General features: G+C 45.3%; 4 protein-coding genes across 5 annotated transcripts; 1 reads left to right on the top strand and 3 right to left on the bottom strand.

The window, feature by feature from the left end:
* Nucleotides 1-9,454: 9,454 nt before the first annotated feature.
* LOC144702637 (WAT1-related protein At2g37460-like) lies at nucleotides 9,455-11,558 on the bottom strand. The gene is made up of 7 exons (XM_078574652.1): nucleotides 11,187-11,558; nucleotides 11,062-11,124; nucleotides 10,864-10,980; nucleotides 10,570-10,798; nucleotides 10,041-10,199; nucleotides 9,803-9,954; nucleotides 9,455-9,734 (listed from the first exon to the last, which is right to left on the bottom strand). The coding sequence occupies exons 1-7, from the start codon at nucleotides 11,354-11,356 to the stop codon at nucleotides 9,563-9,565; spliced, it is 1,062 nt and encodes a 353-aa protein (XP_078430778.1). The 5' UTR covers nucleotides 11,357-11,558; the 3' UTR covers nucleotides 9,455-9,562.
* A 6,649-nt stretch (nucleotides 11,559-18,207) lies between these two features.
* LOC144702054 (uncharacterized) lies at nucleotides 18,208-19,648 on the bottom strand. Of its 2 annotated transcripts, none has more exons than XM_078573924.1 (2): nucleotides 19,514-19,648; nucleotides 18,208-19,355 (listed from the first exon to the last, which is right to left on the bottom strand). In XM_078573924.1, exon 2 carries the CDS (start codon nucleotides 19,341-19,343, stop codon nucleotides 18,357-18,359), a length of 987 nt encoding a protein of 328 aa, XP_078430050.1. In that variant the 5' UTR covers nucleotides 19,344-19,355; nucleotides 19,514-19,648; the 3' UTR covers nucleotides 18,208-18,356. The 2 variants fall into 2 exon arrangements, with proteins under 2 accessions (XP_078430050.1, XP_078430051.1); XM_078573925.1 differs by having other exon boundaries at nucleotides 19,450-19,564.
* On the bottom strand, nucleotides 19,597-21,167 carry LOC144702528 (uncharacterized). Its single transcript, XM_078574578.1, has 2 exons — nucleotides 19,803-21,167; nucleotides 19,597-19,735 (listed from the first exon to the last, which is right to left on the bottom strand). Exons 1-2 carry the CDS (start codon nucleotides 21,165-21,167, stop codon nucleotides 19,676-19,678), a joined length of 1,425 nt encoding a protein of 474 aa, XP_078430704.1. The 3' UTR covers nucleotides 19,597-19,675.
* LOC144702055 (Acyl-CoA N-acyltransferases (NAT) superfamily protein) lies at nucleotides 21,002-22,814 on the top strand. Its single transcript, XM_078573926.1, has 6 exons — nucleotides 21,002-21,419; nucleotides 21,530-21,604; nucleotides 21,696-21,783; nucleotides 21,958-22,090; nucleotides 22,599-22,637; nucleotides 22,704-22,814. The coding sequence occupies exons 1-6, from the start codon at nucleotides 21,230-21,232 to the stop codon at nucleotides 22,737-22,739; spliced, it is 561 nt and encodes a 186-aa protein (XP_078430052.1). The 5' UTR covers nucleotides 21,002-21,229; the 3' UTR covers nucleotides 22,740-22,814.
* The last annotated feature ends 11 nt before the right edge of the window (nucleotides 22,815-22,825 follow it).

Raw genomic sequence — 22,825 nt, 5'->3', positions numbered from 1 at the left:
GTATTCTTATATTAAAATAAATTCTCTAACCATTATTTATCATCAAAAAATTTTAAATCATTATATATCATTTTTAGTCATTCTAACCTTTTAATTTTATTGTATAAATTATGAAATCGATGTGTATAAATATATATATCTCATTTATAAAATTAAAAACATTTATAATAAAACATATTTATCCACTTTTAATCATTTTCTTACCTTTCTTCCTCAAAAAAAAATTCTCTAAAATAGAAAATAAATCTTCAAATATGTTGTTGACTTTTGATCTTATTTATTTTATTTACACACCAAGAAAAAATCCAAATTTTAATTAATGCTCCCCTGAGGATTGACGCTTTAATTAGCCTCTATTATTTACAGAGTATTAAGTGGAAAATCATAATAATTATTTTTTCTTCATTTTTAATTAAAATGAGGACATGAAACCTAAATATTGACTTATCACCCCTTTTATTTCTTTTCCTCCTCCACCTAACTACTACTTCTTATGAGACTGAATGTAAAGGAAACTGGATTAAGGCTTGGAATTCCCAGCATTCCCAATATCCAACTGACTAGTTTTTCCATTGATCTTGATGGGCAGATGACATGCTTACTATGTGTTATTTCCCAACATTGTCAAATTTGTGCATAGCTTCATATACATGTATGATCGTTTTATTCAAGCCAAGAATTTTTTTTCCCAGCAGTTATATTTCTTTTCAACATGCAGCATTTGTGTCTCAGCCCTTGTAGCATTTATTGAATAATCATGTGGGATTCCAATGTTTTTTCAGTAGAGTCCATTAAGGCTACTATCCCTCGGACGAATCTAATGTGGGCTTCAAGAGGCTGAGTATCTCTATTAAAAGTGTGGAACTGTGAATGAAGTTCCTTGATGCAATATTTCATCCACGGATAAAAATGTTGTTGTCGTTTGATGAATAGTTGGTAACATTAATTTAGATAATGAGCTAACTACCAAGAGAAGATGTTGGTCAAATATCAACTATGTGAGGTATGATAGGATTCCATCTATGACCCTGGTTGGTCAATGGTCCTTAGCAGTAGAGGTTCATGGCGAATATGATGGGTCAAACGTTGTATGTTAATCCACACAGTAACTAGTGATTTTTGTTGTAAATAGTTCTCTACAATGAGCTTTATGGCCATTAGATACTTCAATATTGTGGGTCTACTATAAGAATGATAAACAGATGATCATATTGTAGGTACCACTGGATGAGTCATTTTACGAAAGAACTGATTTCTCATTCATGCTGGTGGTTATAGTTCTGTAATAAACCACTAGAAGTAAGGAAGATAATACATCAGTGTTAGAGGATGATTGATGGTGTCAAATTATGTGTGTTAATTGTTTTGTGATTTCAATATAAATTTCCCCAAATCAAATAAATTTGATAAAATAGAAAACTGACTCAAATGTATAGTAGCAGCGAGGTCATCTCGACAAGGACTGGCCTTTAGAGGTGAATTTAATAGTTGAGTTAGGGTGATGGACAATTTAGTATGATAATACTGGTAGTTAAAGAAATCAGTTATAGTTAAGTAATAGAGGTAATAATAGTAGAGAAGATAGTGGAATAGTAGAAGATAAGTAATTAGTAGTTGGGAGGTAGTACCTAATGGATGAGAAAATTAAGATAATAATTAATAGGAAAGAATAATAAATGGTGTGAGAGAGAACTAGAGAAAGAGAGCGAGACAATATTAGATATTATTTGTATCTTTTAATAGATATTAGGGATTGTAAGTAGGACGTTTGAAATGATTTAATGATACTGTAACTAATGGTGATGTCAATGTAGGTTGTGGAAGAAGGATACAATATTAGTGAGGTATATATAATACAATACTAATAATAGTAGAATATAAGAGAGTTATTATTTAATTAATAGTAGGTTATGTATAATATAAGAGATAAGTAGTTGGGAAGAAAGATGATTAAGTAGGTTGGTGCATCAATATGAGTGTTTACTTAGTAAGGTATGATAAGAGGGATACAAAGTTTAATGATTGTACGGAAGGAAGGCAGGTAGAGATACATACAGATGACATGGGCGGCGATTGGCACCCCAATATTCGCCTGCCTGAATCAGGGCAATTCAGGTGAGCTGCTGATCTCCATGTTGTAAATTTTAAACAGTTTATCATACTTAAATGCATGTATTGAGCTAGAATCACCTTATGAGTTCAATTTCATCATATTTTAGTTTATCGGCCTCATTGAGGCATTTCACAAACACCTTCTAGACACCAACGATTTTAACATATTTCATCCTGATTTTACCTTATAAAAAATACTAAAAGTACTTATATATATACCGCAAGTTCAGTGGGAGTAAATATATATTTCTGATTGTGTTTGTAGATGACATTTCACTTACCTATAATGATATAGGGCTGTTGTGTGAAACCAAATTTTTCTTATCCGGGCGGCTCGAGAGGGCTTTTTTTGTGCAATAAATGTACACAGCGAATCTGTAACTGTGTGCAATAAATGCACGCGTATAATCGATAACCGTGTGCATTTATTTGAATTAAACTCAACTCCTTTTAATAAAAAAAGAACAAGAAAACAAGACAGTGCTGGCGCGGGCAACGTGGTGCACTCCCAGCCATGCAAAAGGTATGTTTCTCTATCTCTCTCTTAATTATAATGAATCTCATCATTTTTAGTGCGCAGAGAGGTGGCAGCTCGTGAACTGAGGGTGGAGAAAACAAGGAAGGTGATCTAGCGAATATTAAAAATTGGGATTTTCCACCTGCGTGGAGGAGAGATAAAATGATCCAAGGCTGAGATTAATCGACAGTAAAATGGTGATATCTTGAGATCTAACCGTCCTATTTCACCCAAATTTCTGGGTAGGTTTGTCTTACTACCCTCTACGATCTATCCAGTTGGATTATTAAATAGAGGCCGGGAGAGATGGAAAAACCATCGAGGAAGATCTCCCCCCAACTAGTTTGGCCATGAAGGACAAAGGATCTGCTTTTGAAGTCAACATTACTTGATTCAAGGATCAAAATTTTAAGTTCCTTCTTCATTATTTGAGCATCTTCTTGAATGAGTTCAAGATGCCATGGCATGGGAGAAATGTACATGCCCTTGGAGGTGAATTGAATGGTGATAAGCATTGCAATCTGGTTTTGATTCAAGGTCTGAATTTAAATTTTCAATTATAAATTTTTTCTCATCTCATATTGCATCTTAGATCCATAGATCGAAGTTGAATTTTACCTACAATTAATTTTCTCCAATTTTCCCACTTTCTCTCTCTAGGTTATCTCACTAACGTTCTCTCTCTAGATTTTGAAATTGAGTTTTGAAAAATTCAATTCCACATGTACCACACTAAAGTCCAGAATTTCACTAAAAAATTCGTCCGCCTTCAAGTCCAATTTCTAGATCAATTGCTTTGCTTATTAATTCCTAATTTAAATACATAAACCTTTTTTTGATAAATCACATTGCGTTGCATTTTAATGTTTCGATTTTTTATGACATAGGTAAAAAAAATTATCATCTCTACAATGGTCTGACTGAAAATATAAACATCAATATAAAGATTCTAATTATCTTTTAGTAATTACAAAACAAAATTAAACATAGCAAGGGCTCACTAAGTACAAAATTAATTCATTCTTGAAATTAATTCATAAAAAATAATTAAAATTTCTTGAGAAGAGCCTCCCTGTGGTTTGACCCTTTCTCATCCTATATTTCATCATTGTGATTAAGGGTAAATAGTACACATTTTATTGCATAAGCCTAATTCTAAATGACATTATTAACTGAATTTTCTTACCCAAATTTAGGCTTATCAAGTGCTTCATAAAACCAATTTGTATTTGTTTGTCTTCTTTTTTTATTAAGAAATTTACATCATCCCTGAAAATAACATATTAGAGAGAAGGACTAAACTCATTAAATGTAATAATATTTCAAGCATATTTTGAATAAGAGTTTGTGGGCATGTAAATTAAGTAAGAGTGATGTAGCGTACCAGCCCACTCAGTGGAGACGTCTTCGGAGACGCAGTCATCGTTATCGACGACCCCGCCGGTCCACGTTCAGCCTGACTGGCACGCCAAGGCAAAGGTCAAAACATCCGTGTTCAAATACCCCGGATGAAAGCACGTCCACACCTTCAAATGTTTTGATTTTTGCCAGCACCCGCTCATCCTGTTCTTTGTTTTACCGTATTCATCATGTTCGTGTTCCTATCGTTATGTGTCGTGTCATTTTCGTACTGTATGATTTGCATGCCGTGTCATTGTATTTTTGTTTTAAAAAGGGGTTCCTTGTATAAGAATTCCCCATGTTGGGCCCATTTAAAAGGGCGAATGGACCCCTTTGTAAGGCCCCATCATCTCCCCCCCCCCCATATAAGGGCATCTTGGTGGCGGCGTATTATTTCTTGTTGTCGAAGAAAGCTAGGTCAAGTGTGCGTTGCTCATCAATTGAGAAGAGGCAAGGTAGAGGAAGAGAGGAACAGAAAGGGAGGGATTACTGCAGCCACGCCATCGTCCAAGCCAGAATCATCGCTGCTTCCCTCCGTGGTGTCGACAACGGGCGACGGTCATTGTTTTAGAGTTATTGCACCCCCGCGTGTCGACAACGGGCGAGGGTGAAATTTTCTCCATCGTGTTTCCCAGTGTTCGACGCTAGCACCAGAGTCTACCGACCCAGTTCGACCTCGCGGTGCGGCCGGCACTAACCGACCGGCTGCACCTGCCAACGAGACATCGATGTGCTTTGTTGGTTCGTTACGGAGTGCCCACATGGACCCGTTAAGCACGCCAACGAAACACCGCTGTACCTTGTTGGTTCGTTACGGAGTGCTCCACCCGGACCCGTGAAGCACGCTAATGAGACACCGCCGTGTCTTGTTGGTTCCTTACGGAGTACCCCACCCGGACCAATGAAGCATGCCAACCTCCATTGCCCTGCCTTGCGTTTTTGCAATGGATTGCTCCAGCACGCCGTGGCCCAAGTGTTGCACCCGCTGCTGTCACCGCCGTGCACGTCTCACCCCTGCGCTCCACCCTTGTGCCGGCCGCACTGGTCTGAGTCTGCACTGCTGTCGCCGCTGCCACCCACAACTAGTGTTGCCGCCCCTGTCGCTTTTGCCGCAAGCGCTCTGCGCCAACAAACCGTGCTGACACCGTACCACCCTCTCTTTGTCTCGACCTTTCTCTTGCCTACTTCCCATGTCCGCTACAGCGCCGCGACCCCATCGCCGATCGAGCGACTCCATGCTCATCTCTGGCACGCCTCCACCGATTCTACCCGCACCAACGATTGCACCGACAACTACATTGATGACGAGCGACCCAACTGACGAGGTACGTCGTTCCCCTTGCTTGTCAGTTATATTACCTCTTTTAGTATATTATTCAACTGCACTCCCCCGTGCTTAGGTGAGAGATTATATCTTGAAAACTATGACTTGAGTTATTCCCTAGGTACGGGTTGATCCCATCCGTTACGTGCGAGAGTCCATCAAATTATTCCATTCAACGCCGTAATCGCCGTCGTCACTCCGATGAGGATTAGAAGGTCACCGTCATTGATTACACACTAGATTTGGTATTTGTATCAAGCAATTAGCACACTTTTATGTAAATAAAAGAGTTTAAAATAGGGTTGTTATCATATATTATATGTTAATTAATTTTTCCAAGTGAATTCTGATTTTCTGTAATTTTCTGTTAATTTATGAATTTCATAGAATTTATTTAAGCTTTGAATAATTCTTTTTAAATGAAAATGGTCAGTTTAAAATTAATTTTAATCTTAATTAATGGGGAAATGAATTACTGAATTTTCTAGGATTTATTAGATTTTTTGGGAATTATTCAAGGAAGAAATGAATTTTTAAATGGGAAAAAAGTATATTTATAAGAAAAATATGAGTTTTGAAGAAATTTCTAAAGTCGAAGGGATTTTCTTAATTTTTTGTTAAAATTATGCCCTTAAAATAGCTCTTGGTCGTGTGTACAGGTGTACTAATACTATTAAAATAGTTGTAGGGTTTTATTGCAATTATCAAGGATCTTTTAATTGTTTTTAGGGAAAATGTAGGAGAGTATAAACGAGAGGGGTATAACCACAAATATTTCCCAGGTGGTGTCCATTTGCACATGCATATTTAATCCTGTAAAATTTGGGGGAATTCTCTCTCCGAGCGGTAAGTTCACCTCCCGTGCTGTGCATACAAAGCACACGCATGGGAAGTGATGTGGGGCTCTGTGATTTGCACGCACAGGTACGTGCAAATCACTATATATTGTGTCTTTTTTGTTTTCTCTTTATTTTCATTTCAGGACAGGGCACTACAATAATGAACCCACCATTTTAAGTTCAAATGCATCGGCCAATCAGAAAACAATACCACGTCGGCCAATCAAAATAACTAAATTAAATAAATGAAAATCGATCCAGCAGCTTAGATTGGTCAATTTTCATTTATTAATAACTTTTGATCCTGAAGTTCGATGGAGGTGATTTTTTTATGGATTTGCTCGTCTAAACCTCCTCTTTATAATGTTTGGTTAGAACATTCAGATCAAGCCTACATTGATGGATAAAAATTAATTACTAACTGGGGTAAAATGGTAATTTGTACTGTGTAAACTAAGTATAAAAGCCAAATTTTGAGAGGAAGAGGTCATTCTAAAGGTGGTTCTTTTACAGCTACAAGAAAGAGAGGAGCTTCATCCTGGATCAACCCTATTAGGTGCTTTTTATTTCGTTGTATGCGAATTTTAGTGTAATTTGGATTATATTTTAGTGAAGTTTGTAATTTTTCCTCTTTAACTTGGTCTGCATTTCTAAATCGCTTGGCTTGAGCGGAATGTACAAGCCCATACTAGGATTGAGAGGAGAAATTATGAAATTGATCTAGATATTCCATTTACACATTACCTTAATGATCTAATCCCCCAAAACAAACTAAATCCAATTCATATTTTCTTCTTATCCCTTCTAATTGACCCCTTTGATTTCTTTTAATGGATCAAAGAAGTCAATCTAGAGCTTCTCAGATGCTGGACACTCGAGGGCGATGGGAATGACGATGAGGGATGGATGACGTAGAATGACCAGGGGAGAGACGACTAAGGAGACGGGTATGACAACTATAGTTGGAGGATGCAGGACGGGTTTGGATGGACAGACAAAACAGACCACATAATCCACACGATCGAATCCGAAACTTAAAACTGATGAAATACTGGTGGTGCAGCCCCGTTCCTCGTCGAGGGTGAGAGTACTGTCTTCAACCACAATGACGATGCCGAAGCACCAAATTCAATACTTGAACTCACATCGCGGGAAATCTCACGAGAGGAACAATCTTAGTGAACAGAAGGAGAAAATTCAGATCTGATGGCGGTGGAAGAATCTTTGTGGAACACTATATGAAGAACACATGAGCACCAAAGAGTTCAGGAATACCTCTGCTCTGGGGACCGTGAAGAGGTTGCGGGTAATTCTGATCGTGGCAAGACTCAGCATTCTGGGCATTGTATGGCCCACTGGATGATAGATCTGGGTGTTCCGGGTGTTGAACGGCCCTGGCGTGGAGCGTGACGGAGTGAATCACACACCGGAATGGACTAGTGCGCGTGAGTGCCGGACGACCTTGGGCTACCCCGGAGCAGCCTTGGTGGCCTGCGTGGCCTTGGGCTGTCCTAGGGCGGCCTTGGGTGGCCCTGGGGGGTCCTTGGGCGGCCTGGGACGGGCGGCCTAGGGTAGCCTTGGGCGGCCTGAGACATCCTTGGGCGGCCTAGGAGGCCTGAGGCGGGCGATCTTGGGCAGCCCTGGGCGGGCAGCCTAGGGCTGTCCTGGGCGAGCGGCAACGGTGAGAAGGAGCAGAAGGTAGCCGGTGGCGCGAAGCAGCGATGGCGGCGGCGGCGGTGACGGCGGTGACGGCAAACCGAAGTAGAGATAGGGAGGCTAGGGTTGGGGCAAGTACTCCAAGACGAGAAAGATAACTCAATTCTTGAAATAAACTTGCCTAACTGTTTCTTGAAACATTGGCCTATACATATAGGCCTTGGAGGAAAGAGAAAATACAGTTAAAAGAAATAAAAATAAAGACGAGCAATCTGACGAGCGACGTGGTTTTGTGTCACGTCAAGGGGCAGTTCTGGATTTGCCTTTGGCGACATGTCAGGACGTGTGAAGGGGTGTGTGTGGGTGGAGACGTGCCTGACGTTGGCTCGTTGACTTGATCCGGTGATGATGGCGACATGTTTTCAGCGGTCATGTTGACTTCAGATGATGGTGGTGATGCGTCCGGTGTCGATGCATTGACGTCGTCGCCACCATTCTCACTTCTTCTATTCTTCCCATCTCTTCTACCCCCTATCTAAATTCTTCATCTAATTAGGGTGATCTGATCTTCATTGAAGATTAAATTAACTCTAATTAGGGTCCAATTATTCAAGTACATCACTAATTAAATCCCTTACTAGTTTCCCTTGGACAATACCTATACTTATCAATATACATCTTAAGTTAGTGTTTTATAAATTTTATTGTATAAGTTAAAATCAACATCGACAAAGGATTATGAAATTGCAAAATTCACCCCTATTTTTGGTTTTTCAGTCTCCGTCACTGGTCACCTACCCCGGAGCTCAGAGTTCGGCGAATTCCCACTAGTTGGGCCCTACACGTACATCCACCTAAGACCCATCGCATCATGCAGTTTCATTCCCGTAAGGAATTTACCCGTCGGACAATGTCATCGGCGGCGTCCGACATCATCTTGGTATCAGAGCATCATCTTGGTACTGTTCAGACGACTTCTCCGACAACGTCTAACATCAAATCGGTATCAGAGCATCGTCTCGGTGCCCATTGGACAACGTCCAACATCATAGCGATTACCTTTAATAGTATTTTTTGAACAAAATGTCTTATTTAATACAGAAAATGAAGACCCATTTAAAGATGGAGAAAATAACAACAAATGATCCTAAAATGGCTTTAAAATGTGTATAATTGCATTCCACATTTTGGGTTCATCAGATACACCCTATATAAACATTGCTAGGGTCTTAGCAATGATGCACAACCATGCCAAAATGCTTTCTCATGAGGAATATGCTTTCCAATTTTTCTTCATGTGGGTTGTGTCACATTGAAGGTGAGGGATATGCTGGATGATTTTCTCACTACATATAAGTCTCTCTAAGAACGGACTTGATCGAATCAAACATAAACATGAACAACATTTTTTAGCTGATCCTTCGTCGACAAATATTGTTCGTTCAGGGCCAAACACCGAACTTCCAATCGCTGATCCTTAAACTGCTTTTGCTCGGGTTGCTTCAAGATAATTTTAATCGAGCCCTAAAACCCCGCCCCAAAAAGGAGCAAGCCCGTATGTCATGGCGATGACAACTCTCATCCCACTCATTTACACGCTGTTGGTGACGTAAGAAATTTATTATATCAGCTGTAATTTACATATCGTGTTTCAGTTTATAGAATATAAAATGACTGTGCGGTGGTCTTCCTGCAATGAAGATTTGAAAGCTTCTAGACCTTCTCTCCGTCGTATCCGCCGCTGAGAAGCAGAGGCTCTGCAGCGTCAGAGTCCCCGGTTGCGCCGGAGACGACAACCGCACGGGCTCTTCCGGCCTTCTCCTCCGCCGCTTTTCCCCACAAGACGCTGTAGAGACCTCCAATGACAAGAATCATGCCACACAGGCTGTAAACAAGACAAGATTCTTAAGTTGCAACTATTGGAAAAAAAACACTCAGCGTAAGTCTTTCCACCTTCCCCAGCGAGGCGGCACGAGGAGGAGAATAGGCTCGAAGATAGCGACGATAACGTTGCACAGGGGGCTGAAGACACTTGTGAAAAGCGGGCCCTTCTTCCTCACGGACCACATAATAACGAACAATCCAATGGCCGAGCAGAAAATACCCTGATCGCCAGTGAATACCAAGTAAAATCTCCGTCATCGTATACTTTCCTTCTCATGGCGTTTTCAGCAAGAGTCCAGATAATTACACTGTAGGTGATGGTGAGAAGCTGAAGGTCCCAGCCCAGCTTCCACGCTTCAGGCGTTCCCACAAAGACGAGCGCAAGGAGCCCTGATTGCAAAGCTCCCATCCAGCACATCACAGCTGTTGTCGTCAACTGGGATGTGCAGTCGAGAGTTATCCACGCCTGCGACCGACCAGAGCAGTCAACAGCTATGAGATTCCTTACCATTCTAATATAGCAATCTTTTATCGTCTATCCCAAACCTAATGATAGATTAAGAAAACAACACTTTCATGGCCATTCCATCGGGAGCGAAGATCAAGGCAGTGGTCTTGTAGCTCAGTTGGAGTAATGGGTTCTTAGAAGACTTCTTTATAGGGTTGATATTTGAATGTATGCTAGCAAGTTGTATTTAAAATCATCGCAAACAAACTCCTGACTTTCCTTGATAGCCTTCCCGGTTGAGTTCACTTGCCCTGATAGCTCGGATTACAGGCGAAGACAGACAGAGATGGACATGAAGATGGAGATAAAGATAGCCGTAGAGATAGACCTGGAAAATTAAACACAGTGACCAAGTACAGCCACCACCGAAAAGGAGGAGAGCGCCTAAGATCCAACTATTGTCGAAAGACCAAGAAAGCCCCTCGAGCTGAGGGCTCTGAGAACTGAAGATTACAGGCCCTCTGAACATGGTCACTAATGTTGCTCCTCCAACGCAGAGGAGAGTTCCCAAGACTTTAGCCCTTCCTCTCAATTCCGATAGCTCTAGCCTCTCCATCCTAACATAATAAACTATTTTGCTTATTCAGTGATATCATTGAAAAGAGAGAACAAAGCTTCCGACCTGAAAGCCAAGGCCAAAACAAACGTAGTCGCAGGGTTTATGCTATTCATTGTAGTCGCCAAGGTCGTGGACGTTAGGGAAAGCCCGGCGTAGTAAAGATTCTGGCTGATTGTAATCCTGTTCATAACACCAGGAAACTTTTGTAACGACAAAGTATTTCATAGACATCGGTGAGACGCCAGTTTAACAAAGACACACCCGATCAACGCGAGAACGGAGATCTTCCCCACATCTCTGAGCGATGGTTTTGCCCATCGGCCGCTGCCAAGCTGTACTTGAGTTCCATGGTTCAGAGAGAAAAGTAGTAAGGTCGCACTGCTTACCTCTCGATGAAGAGGACGATAAGGGTGATGGCGATAGAAGCAATGGATTGCCGGAAGAAGACGTAGAGAAAATTACTCATTCCTTGGTGAAGAATCACCCGAGACAGCAGGAACATTGCAGCATAGGATAGCTGCACGTAGATCATCCCAATAACCGGCCCGTACTCCATGGCCGACAACAACAGCTGCTCCTTGTTTCCCTCTCCCAAGCCGGCAGACCCCTTTTTACAATATATTAGGATTTCTAAACTTTCAGGAGTGAAAAATTGTAGCTTTTTCTCCGGTTCTGTAAGTGATCTTCAGCGCTGGGAGGCTGAAAGCTCATCGTGTGGGCGGAGGATTGAGACCTTAGTGGAAGGGTCTACTAGGTCCCGCTAACTTTTTTTTTAATGGATAAGCCCATTGACAGACTTATGTCAGAGAAATCAAGAGAGCTTCTTCCCGTTGGTTTTTTTATTTTTTTGTTGTTAATTGTCTTGTTCTTGGGTCCCTTCTTTTTTTTTATCTAGACAGCTTCTCTCTCCTTATCTCTCCACGCATGTGGGGAGGAAAAGGGCGGGCAATGACAACTATTTCCTTTACATATATCTTATTATCCAATTATTATCATCGCATGCATTAAATTTCCCTTAGGTCTTATGTATCTATCATTTTCTGAGTATATGGATGAATAAAGGTAACAAAGAAATAACTCTACTCAATATGTCAGCCCAAAACTCTTTCTAAATTTTCAAAATTCTAACATGTCAGATTTTTTCTCTGCACACTGATCCATATGTCAGGTTACCAGTTTTGTTTTTAATTTGCCTAGTTGACATGCGTCTATTTTCCAAAAGTGTGTCTTGTGATCCACGTTGATATTCTTTCATCCTATAAAAAATTCCATGGGTATCACTCAATTGAGGCTCTGACAACACAGTAATTTCAAATTAATTTCAGATTTTCTCCCATTAACACATGTCCTGTATATATCGTCCCATTTTTTGTGATTGCAATTACCAATTTTTTGTAGCAATGTCATATGTCACTATTTCTAATGCTTAGGTGTGTATTGTGCATTCAAAAATGAAATATCAGTCCATGATTAGCCTATTATTTCATAAAAATTTGGGATGCCGTAATGGCAATTTTTACAGTTATTAGATTGACTAATCGTTGAACAATTTTAATAATTGGTTGCTTTTTGATAAATCTAATGGCAACCTGTCGAATTTTTAAAATAAACACTTACAAATTATTTTTTTTCTCAAATACATATACATAATTTTTGGGTTTGTGTGGGCATGATTTATCGGTCAAACAAATATTGATAAACAGATGATCTTATGACCTTTGTAGATCTTGTTCTAGTCTTTACTTTCACCGTAGAAAAATGTCTTCTAATTGTTCATGTGTTCTGTCTCTAATTTATGCATGCAGTAGATGCGATGTTGGATCTCCTCTTGAACTTCTCAACTATCCTTGAATATCTTGAGGATCTGTTGACCATGAAGTCTCAATCAGTAGATGGAGCATTTTGAGAAGAAGAGAATAAATGTGGTCCCTACGTTTGGCGGGCAAGGGAACCTAAAATGGGTAGTCTCCTTTATTTCTGCTTATTTGGAAAAATTTTAGAAAGTCCTTCTAACTTTAAATATAAACAAAATTGTTCGTAGATATTAATTGTGTGTACTCTACGTCTATATTAGTCTAGTCAATGACTTTAATGACCTGATAACATTTATTGATCGACCTTATAGCATAAATATATCAACACAATGATTAATTAATCAAGGAAAAATTTAACCCAATTCATAGATTAAGTTATCTGTCCCTGGGATTCCAAGCTACATATGGAGTTCTAGAAGAGATATTATTAAATAAGCTAACTCATGAACCATTTACCATCACTGGTTGCCATATATTTATAATACTTTGTTTGATCAATATTCTATAATGACTGAGTGCATAGTTTATTTTCAAACCCCCATTCTTCACCCTAATTATTATTCATACAACATGGGGATCATTGGAGAACACTTTCTCTAATGTCTCCATTACCATAGCTAAGGTCTTAAGGCATATTTTTGCTTTAATTAATCTTCTTATATATAGAGGGTGGTGGATCCCATGTAGACCACTCAATCACTTTCATGTAATTGTTATATATGTGCTAAGACTTGTCTGAATCTCCTACAGGGGCGCATGAATCATAGAGAAAATAAAGTCGTCCTTCCACATTATGTCTACGGTGTCTCAGGTGAACAAACCCTTTAAATGACTTTGACATGAATCAATGCAATTGGTACTTATGTATAATACCATTCAAGGCTTCATTTGGATCATTTAAGTGAACTATTTTCCCAAAAATACCCACCATAAATCATTATTTCTACATCTACAGCCATAGGATCAACCATACTTATCGTATAAGTAGGACAGATAATGTTATTATTTTAAGATAGTTCTATGTGTGTCCTTAGTGTCCATTGAAAATGAATATCTTTAATACATGTTTAAATACCAGTGATCAATGTATCATGATCTCATCACAATTCACTACATTCACTTGTGTATCTTGGGACCTCATTATTAAGATTACACGACAATAGTTATGAATACACGTTTATTTTAATCAAGTTAAAATAACATGGAAGTTTGATTAGCTTGACAGCCCCATAATATCCATTATATTCTAGATTTGAAATTTTTCATTAATTTATATTACGACTTATAATGCTACTATTTGAATTATTAAAATGTTAAAAAAGGCTCAATATATTTTCTAGTTTAAAATTTATTTTTCTTGTTGAATATGGTATTCAAACATTCCATAAAAGTATTAAAATAATATAATTGATCATTTTAAATATATATATTCATTTAAGTGAAAAAATATGAAAACTCATGGCATTAATAGAATTTATCATGTTATCAGACGTGTGCAGCTAGCTAATGAGTGGGAACACTTGGGTGCTAGCTGGTGTCAAATGATGATATAAAATTATGGATATGAAAGTTAAAAGTATTATCTTGGTGACTTGGCATAACTCTTTGTCAACAAGGACCCAGACATGTGATTGAGTACCATTGGTTGGATATTGTCTTATTGTTTACAAAAAATCAAGTGGTGATGGATAATGATATGTCACCTAACATGTGGTTGTTGGCGATGAAGTGTTAGGATACACATGGCAGTAGGAGATGATGTGGCTAGGGATCGTCAAACATCATTCGTCACCATGATGGAAACGTGACGGATGATGTGACGGTGATGGAATGGAGGGGGTGTGACGGTGATGGTGACGCGTGACGGGCTGTACGTGATGGTGACGTGACGGTGACGGAATACCCCGGACGTGTGACGTGACGAAATGTCCATCACGGATGACGGCTGTGACGGATTTTTAATGCATTTTCCCATCCACTGACTACCCACTTCGAACCTCCAGGCCACACCATCTTCCTAGCCAACCTTATATTTATACCCCCCTTCCCTCTTCTGCCCAAACCGAGATGCGCAAGCAAAGACACAATGAGCAAGCAAAGCGAGAGTTTCTTTTCTTGTCCAGCCGAGAGAGACACGAGAAGGAGCAAAGGAGACCAGAGCAGGGCCGCGCTTCTCCTCGCGGCAACGGCGCTCGTCCTCGCCACCGCCGCCGTCCGGCCAGGCACGGGAGCGGGCGGCGGCTAACCCGGGTTTGGCTTCCCGAGCTGGGGCGGCGGGAACAGCTTCCCGCCGGGCTACGCGGGCGGGGGTTGAGGGAACTTCTGCGGCGGGTGGGGGGGGCGACTCTGGCGGCAGGCGCAGCGGCAGCGGCAGCGGCGTGTGGCAGTTGTCGGTGGTGTGCAAGGAGGGGGGGGGGGGGGGGGGGCTTCGGGAAGAAGCTGAGCGCGTGGCGTGGCCGGGCGGTTCAAAGTGGGTAGTCGGTGGCTGACGTGAAGAAGTAGAAGTTAGATAGTAAAATAAATAATAACATAGTAAAATAAATAATATTATACTTTGACTATGTTTTTAATATAGTAAAATAAATAATATTATTTCCATCACCGGTGACGCCGACAGCGTCACGGTGATGGTGACGTGACGAAACGAGGAAGAAGGGATGCGTGATGGCTATGTGACGGAATTTTTTAAAATCCTCATAAGCCTGACGAGATGGTGACATGACGAATATTTTATCACATCACTGTTCGTCACGCATTGTCATCCACCCCGTCACGTTCGGGGCATCACGTCTTGGACGTGTCGTTCCCTAGTTCATGTGGCAAATGGTGAGATGTGGCTTAGGCAGTGACGGGGTAGGTGGCTCCTACAAATAGTTCGTGATGTGATAGGTGTAAACATGAGAGTATATGATGAAGGGTTGAGTGACATGGCATGACAATCAAAGGGAAGATATTTTTCACAAGCCGAAAAACAGTAGGAGGTGGCACAGCAGGTGTATTGACCCGGCAAGATGCCCCATTGGCCCAAACTCAAATGGACCTTGGCACTACGAAAGCGATATTGGCTATGATGATGGTTGACAAAAAAATGCAATGATGGTTGTGGGGGCCCCACGAAAGCATATCTTGGCAAACATGTTGGCTCCCTTATGGGAAAGAAAAGCATGTGAGGTGCTAACACAAAGGCTTAAGGGGCAATGGGACAACGTAATGGAGTAAGCACAGCAGAGTAAGCCAATTAAGCAAGTATGCTAGTGACGATCGGTGTGCATGGCCGCCTAGTGCAGCAGACAAGTTCAGCAAGGCAGGGCACTAGCAGGCAACACAGGACACGACGCCAATAGTCTCCCAAGTCAACAAAGCAAGCACAGTTGTGTGGAGTGAGCACCCCTAGAACAAATATGATGATGGCGAGGACGCCAACACTTCAGCATCAAACGCGTCACCACGGTCAACCGGAGTCAACACGCCCGCTATGGACCACGGTCAACCGGAGTCAACCGAAGTCAACACGCCGCAACCGTCGACAAGCACGTCTCCACCCACGCACGTCCCTACGCGCGTCATGACACGACGCCATAGGCAGATCCAGAACTGCCCTTCGGCGTGACACGGCGCACGTCTTTATTTTCTCGTCATTTTCTCTTTCCTCCAAGGCCTATATATAGGCTATTGTTTTCAAGAAACATTAGGCAGTCATTAATTCAAGAATTGAGTTTTGTTAACTCTTCTTGGAGGACTACCCAGCCACCCCTATCCTTCTTAACCCTAGCCGTCGTCGCCGCCGCTGCCGCTGTTGCCGCCGCCGCCTCGCGACGTCGGCCTCCCACCTCCCCTCCATTCTCTCTCTCTCTCCCTCCCTCCCTCTCTCTCTCTCTCTCTCTCTCTCTCTCTCTCTCTCTCTCTCTCTCTCTCTCTCTCTCTCTCTCTCTCTCTCTCTCTCTCTCTCTCTCTCTCTCTCTCTCTCTCTCTCTCTCTCTCTCTCTCTTCGTTCTCCCAACCTTGGCCGCCAGCTCGCCCAGGCAGCCAGCCCAGGCAGCCAGGCCGCCTAGGCAGCCCGCCATGGCCGCCAGACAACCTGCTGAGGCCGCCCAGGCAGCCCCGCCAAGGCCACCAAGGCAGCCCCGACCAGGCCGCCCAGGCAGCCCCGACCAAGCCGCCCAGGCCGCCCCGCCAGAGCCGCCCAGGCAGCCCCGCCAGAGCCGCCCAAGGCAACCCCACCAGGGCTGCCCAGGCTGCCCTCTAGGGCCACCCTAGGCAGCCCCGCCAAGGCCGCCCTAGACAGCCCCGCCAAGGCCGCCCAAGGCAGCCCCGCCAAGGCCACCAGGCAGCCCCACTAGGGCCGCCTAGGCAGCCCTCGCTAGAGCCGCCCAAGAGTGCCCAAGCCGCCCAAACCAGGCCGCCCGAGACCTAGTTCAGGCTGCCCCTGTCCGGACGCCGTCGGCGCTTCAAGCCACGCGCGCTGCGCGCACTCGGGTGTGCTCCGCCGCACTCCGCGCACTCCGCGCACTCCGCGCGCTGCTCCGCGCGCACCCTTCGCGCGCTTCGCGCACGCGGGTGTTCGCCCACGCTTGACTCTGCGCCCACTACACTCAACCAGGGCCGTTCAACGCCCGTAACGTCCAGCCTCGTCCTCATCCACTGGGCCGCTCAACGCCTGGATTCGTCCAGTCGCATCACGATCAGAATTTCCCGCTCCCTCTTCACGCACTACGGTGCAGAGGTACGCCTGAACCCTCTGGTGTCGATGTGTTCTCCGTCCAGTGTTTTCTCGAGAAGTTTCCACCGCCGTCGGAATCTAAATTGGTTTTGAGTTTCTGCTTCTTCTACCTCCCTCTCAAGTGTTTCCTCGCGACGCGAATCCGACGTATTGATTTCGGTGCTTAGGCATCGTCGCGGTGGGGGAAGACAGTACTCCCGCCCTCGATAAGGGTCGGAGCTGCACCACCAGATTTTTCATCGGTTTTAAAGTCCGGATCTGACCGTGTGGATTTCTGTGGATTGTTTTATCCCTCCTTATAAACCCAATTCCCTTTGTCAACCTGTCCGTCGTCCTTTCCCCTTTGTCATCCCTCACACATCCATCCTACCCTTACCCATATACCCAGTCGTTCCACCCTTCCTCGTCTACCCCGTAGTCGTCCTACGTCATATGATGATGCAAGGAGTGAGTTAAAGAAGCAGCAAGGTGCAGGTGGTGCTGTAGGGTGAAATTTCTCATCATCATAACATGTGCATCATAGACAAAATACTGGATTAAAGCAGAATGGAAGGATTACATGGTCTTACATAAGCCTTAGAGAGAGAGAGAAAGAGATAGATAAAGGCCCTAATGGACCAGTCTAACAATACAATTAAGAGAATTTCTTAATAATAATAAATATCTCGAAGTGAATTTCATGATAATAATAATGATAATATGGAGAGGCTTTCATTATTTTACCAACAATAGGAATATGAAGGGAATTTCAAGATAATTATGACAAAAATTACAACAAGAACCCAATAAAATTTCTTAATAAAACAATACTGATAGTTCGAATAGGATTGCACTTAATAATACCAGTAATGTGGAAACCATAAGATGAGCAGATTTTTCAAGAGAATTAAATTAGTATCTAATGTTGTGAACCATGAGGTCAATCCAGAAGGGTAAAGTAGCACCAGGGAAGTTCAAGATGTAGAAAGCATTGTAGAGGTACGATCTTTCCAGAGTGTACCCCCTATAGTCAAGATATATGTTCAGAAGAAGGCCCTGCTTCCATAGAAGACCCGAGAAGCAGCACCGTTGGTAGAGCTCGTCTTCTCCTCTGCCTTAACCTTCCCCTCATCTTCTATGTTTTCAGTCAGATCCATGGGAAGCTTCATCTTTGCCAAGGACTCAGTGAACTGCTGCATGCTCTTCATGTACATGTCCACAATCTCCTGCTGCACTACTCCAGCCTCAGCCACTGCCTCAATTCTGATAACAGCCACCGGCTTGGCCCCAGAGTCCACCTCCGGATCTGAAGAACCTGCCGTTGCCATCGATTCTGTCAAGCTGCCAGAGGCGGAATGGTCGATCGAGCCACAGCTCGAGCCGCAATCCGTGGCAACAATGGCCAAAACCCCCTTCTTGTGCTCGACCTCCTCATGGGGGATGCCAAAGAACTCCGACACCATCCAAGCGTTCTCCTCTGCCATATCTGGGTCTGGGAATTCAATCCTCTGGTACTCATTTTGAATGGCCGAGCCACCATCGTCAACTGTAACTTCCGAATTTGAGGTAACTGGCTGGTGTTGGAGACTGGCAAGACCAGCAGAGCATCCTGTGAGAGAGATTGCGAGCTCGACGAACCCAGCCGGAGAGTGGCCTAGGTCAGTCGACGACAGGGAGAACTCCCCAGAGAGTTTCCCCCCGTTTCTGAAGATCTGCAACAGAGGAACCAGAGTGAAGCCCAGTAGCTGGTCCTCAAGATAGTTCTTAACCCTGCTGTGCATCCAGATCTCGCAATTGAGGGAGGACTCAAGCGAACGGACGTCGAGGCAGAGCCACTCATCGAATTCCGGGTCCCGGCCAGCGCCATGGACGATCCTGCTAGCAATTGAAGCCCCACGATTGCTGGTGAGGCAGATCTTGACGTAGACGTCCTGTTTCTGGTAGATGCAGATGTTGTGGACGTCTCTAGCTCGCAGAACGTGTACCTCCAGCGTGCCGATTAGCTCCTCCGGAGAGTAATCAGATGCCATGGCCGCGGCAGCCTGTAGAAAAACAATTGAGGATCAGAAAGAACAGAACTTCACAGAGAAAGAAATCCAGCGGAAAGAAAACGGGACAGGGACAGTCGGAGGAAACCAGGCTGTCCTTTCACGGATTGGAGAATCGGAGGATTTGAAGAAGAGGAGGAGATGCAACGCACCGATGGCAGAGCAGGAGGAAGAGGACGACAACAGCCGCAGCCACCGGTTGCCCCCCCTGCCTTAAAAAACACTGAAAAGTAGAAGACGACGATTCCCGCGGGTCCCACCCGACGTGGCAGGTGGGCCCCGATCGCGACTCCGTGGGACCCACGCCGGCCCAGTCACCGGCGGCGTGCCGGCGGCGCTGCCTCGCCGCGCAGGCAACTCAGCAGAGCCTCCGCCTGTGGAAGAACCAAGATCGCGGTTCAGTAAACGAAGCGCGGCGGGGAGAAAAAGGGCGGCGGTCACCTTGGACTTGGCGGCGGGGCTGCCGCAGCGAGCCAACGCGCGGAGGGCGGGTACTGCGCCGGTGCGGGCCAGGGAGGCGGAGGCGGCGCCGCCATCGGCGCAGAGCTCGAGCAGCGCCGCGGCGGCGAGCTCCTTACCGAGGGCGGACGAGTCCTCCAAGGCCTGGGCCAGGACCGGGATGGCGCCCTCGTCGAGGACGGCGCGCCGCCCCTCGGACCCACCGGCTAGGCTGGCGAGCACCACCATTGCCTTCTCCGCCGTGCCGGGCCCGCGCGCCGCCACGAGCTCCACCAGCGGCCTGACCGCGCCGGCCCGCACCGCCCGCTCCTTGTTCGGGCCCGTGCTGCAGAGCTTATACAGGGCGGTCAGCGCGTCCTTCTTCCCGCGGCTGCACCCGCGGAGGAGGAGAGAGACCAGCGCCGGGATGGCGCCGCAGGCGCCGATGACGGCGCGGTTCTCCTCCGCCATGGACAGCGCCAGGAGCGCGCAGGCCGCGTTCTGCTTCGCCGCGACGGTGCCGGTCCGGAGCGCGTAGACCAGCGGCTTGATGGCCCCGGCGGCCGTGATCCGGGCCCGGTTCGGCTCCGCCAGGGACAGGTTCAGCAGCGCCGTGGCGGCGTTCTCCTGCGCCGCCGGGTCCGGGCTCCGCAGCAGGCCCACCAGCGCCGCCACAGCGCCGCCGCAGCCGCCGATCAACTCCCGGAACTCGGGCCGGTCCTTGGCCAGCTGGCGGATCTCCGCCGCCGCCGCGCTCTTGGACTGCGCCGACGAGGAGGGGGTCTCCATGGTCTCCGCCCAGGCTCGCACGGCCCGCTCCACGTCACCCGGCAGCGCCGCCTCGCCGGAGAATCTTGGGGAGGAATCTTCGGCGGTGGCGGCGGCGGCGCCGCTGGCGCCGCCGCCGAGGCTCGCCAGGCGCTCGAGCTCGTCGGAGAGGTCGCTGGCGGTGCTGGAAGAGTCGGACAGGTCAAGGAGCTCGGGCCCCACGGCGGGCGGCGGCGGGGCCTTCTCGGCGAGCTCGCGCAGGCAAAGATCGACGGCGGAGTCGGAGAGATCGACCGTCTCGTCGGCCCGGTCCACGAGGAAGCGGCTGGACCGGAAAGTCCGCATGGACCGGCCTCGGTGTCGAACGATGGCGGCGGCGCCGCCGCCGCCCAACCGCCACTGACCTCGCGGCTCCAGCGCGGCGGAGAATCTTCGAACCTGCGGTTTCGCGGCAGAAGGTGGCGAGTTGTTCGCCCTTTTATCATGAATTACAAAAGTACCCTCGGGCCCATTGGCCCACAAACCGCGCTCTCCACCCGTTGCCAGCTTGATCGCCTCCTCATCTGAGCCGTCCATGGAAGATAGACACGTGGTGGCCATCTAGCCGCTGGTTTGAATTGAGGAGGTCACCTACGGAGACAACGGCGGAGTGACAAGAGGGGATGGCGGGAGACGGCGGCGACGCGGCGGCGGAAGGGGAGAAGGTGGTGTTGGTGCCTTACATGAGAGAGCACGTACCGAAGTACCATGCGTGGATGCAGGATGAGAAGCTTCTTGAGGCGACGGGATCGGAGCGGCTCAGCCTCGAAGAGGAATATCAGATGCATCTCTCCTGGATTTCCGATCCTCGCAGTTTGTTATTCCGCGCTTCGTTCGATCTTGCTTGATTTTTGGCCGAATTTTCATATATATGTATATATTTTTTTTTTAATTTTTTTTTTGCGGCCTGTGAACATTTGTAGAGCACACTTTCATCGTTTTGGACAAGAAGAGGATCAGGGAGACAGGCCTCGTTCGAGGAGATCCTCACATAGAAGGTCTGGTTACTTGCTCGAGTGTCGCGCAGAAATTTTTTGTTTACGATAGTGACTGAACATCTACGCCAAATCTTTTGATTTCCTTCTCCAGCCATGGTTGGTGATGTCAACATCTACGTCAACGACCCGGATGATCCTCAGACGGCAGAGATCGAAATCATGATCGCCGAACCAGAGAGGTGCGCGTGTATTATCAGTCGATTTCAGTGTCAAATCCGCGGCTACTGCAATTTTAGTATCGAAACATCAGAGATTATCAAGCCCATTGAGGCAATGATTTTGTAATTAGATTTGCCGTGTAATGAAATTCCATTGGAGATTTGAGTGGAAAAGCGAGTCTTGATTTGTTACAGCCGCGGAAAGGGTCTGGGGAAGGAAGCCGTAAAGATGATGATGGCATTTGCCGTGAGAAGCTGCGGGATACGAAAATTCCGCGCCAAGATTGGGGATTCTAACTCGGGCTCTCTCTCTCTCTTCCAAAAACTGGTATCTTTCTCTACCCATCTCTTCTTCCCTCTTCGAATCTTAATCTCTTCCTCTCTTTCTCCCTCTAAGAATCTCAATTATATGCCTCATCTCTCGTTCTCCCTCCTCGAATCTTAGTCTCGTCCCTCCGTTTTCTTTCTCTCTTCGAGTTTCGCTCTCGACCCTTCTCTTTCTCCCACTTTCTCCTTCTTCGAATCTCAATCTGTACCCCTCTCTATTCTTCTTAAAGTCTCTCTCTAGCTTCTTCCTTTCTATCTCTTCGAGTCTCTCTCTCAACCTCTCCCCGTTCTTTCTCCCTCATCGAATCTCTCTCTCCTCTCCTCTCCTCTCCGTCTTCCTCTTAGAATCTCTCTCTCTCTATCCTCCTTTCTTTCTCTTTGAGTCTCTCTCTCAAACCCCCTCCGTTTTATTTATCCTCTCTTTTCCCCTCTTCGATTCTCTCTCTAGGCCCTTCTCTCTTTCTCACTCTTCTCCAGTCTCTCTCACCTCTCTTCGCGGTTGGGTTCAGGGTTTCAAGGACGTCTCCTACAGCAAAGTCTTCAAGGAGGTATATATCTCTTACGATGATTTTTCTTCTCTCTCTTCCCTTATATTTCTCTCTCTCTTTCTGCAGGTCACACTGGAGATGGAGATCCAACAAGCGAAATGAACGATCCGTCTTCTTATCTAAATCCACAACGGTCGAAAACGTTTATAAATTTCAAATCCCAACGGATCTATTGAAGTGGAGGTTTT

Source organism: Wolffia australiana, chromosome 4 (genome assembly GCF_029677425.1).
Source record: "Wolffia australiana isolate 7733 chromosome 4, ASM2967742v1".
Lineage (NCBI taxonomy): Eukaryota > Viridiplantae > Streptophyta > Magnoliopsida > Alismatales > Araceae > Wolffia > Wolffia australiana.
The sequence above is the reverse complement of the archived record's forward strand: the minus strand, read 5'-3'. Positions and strand labels throughout refer to the sequence as shown.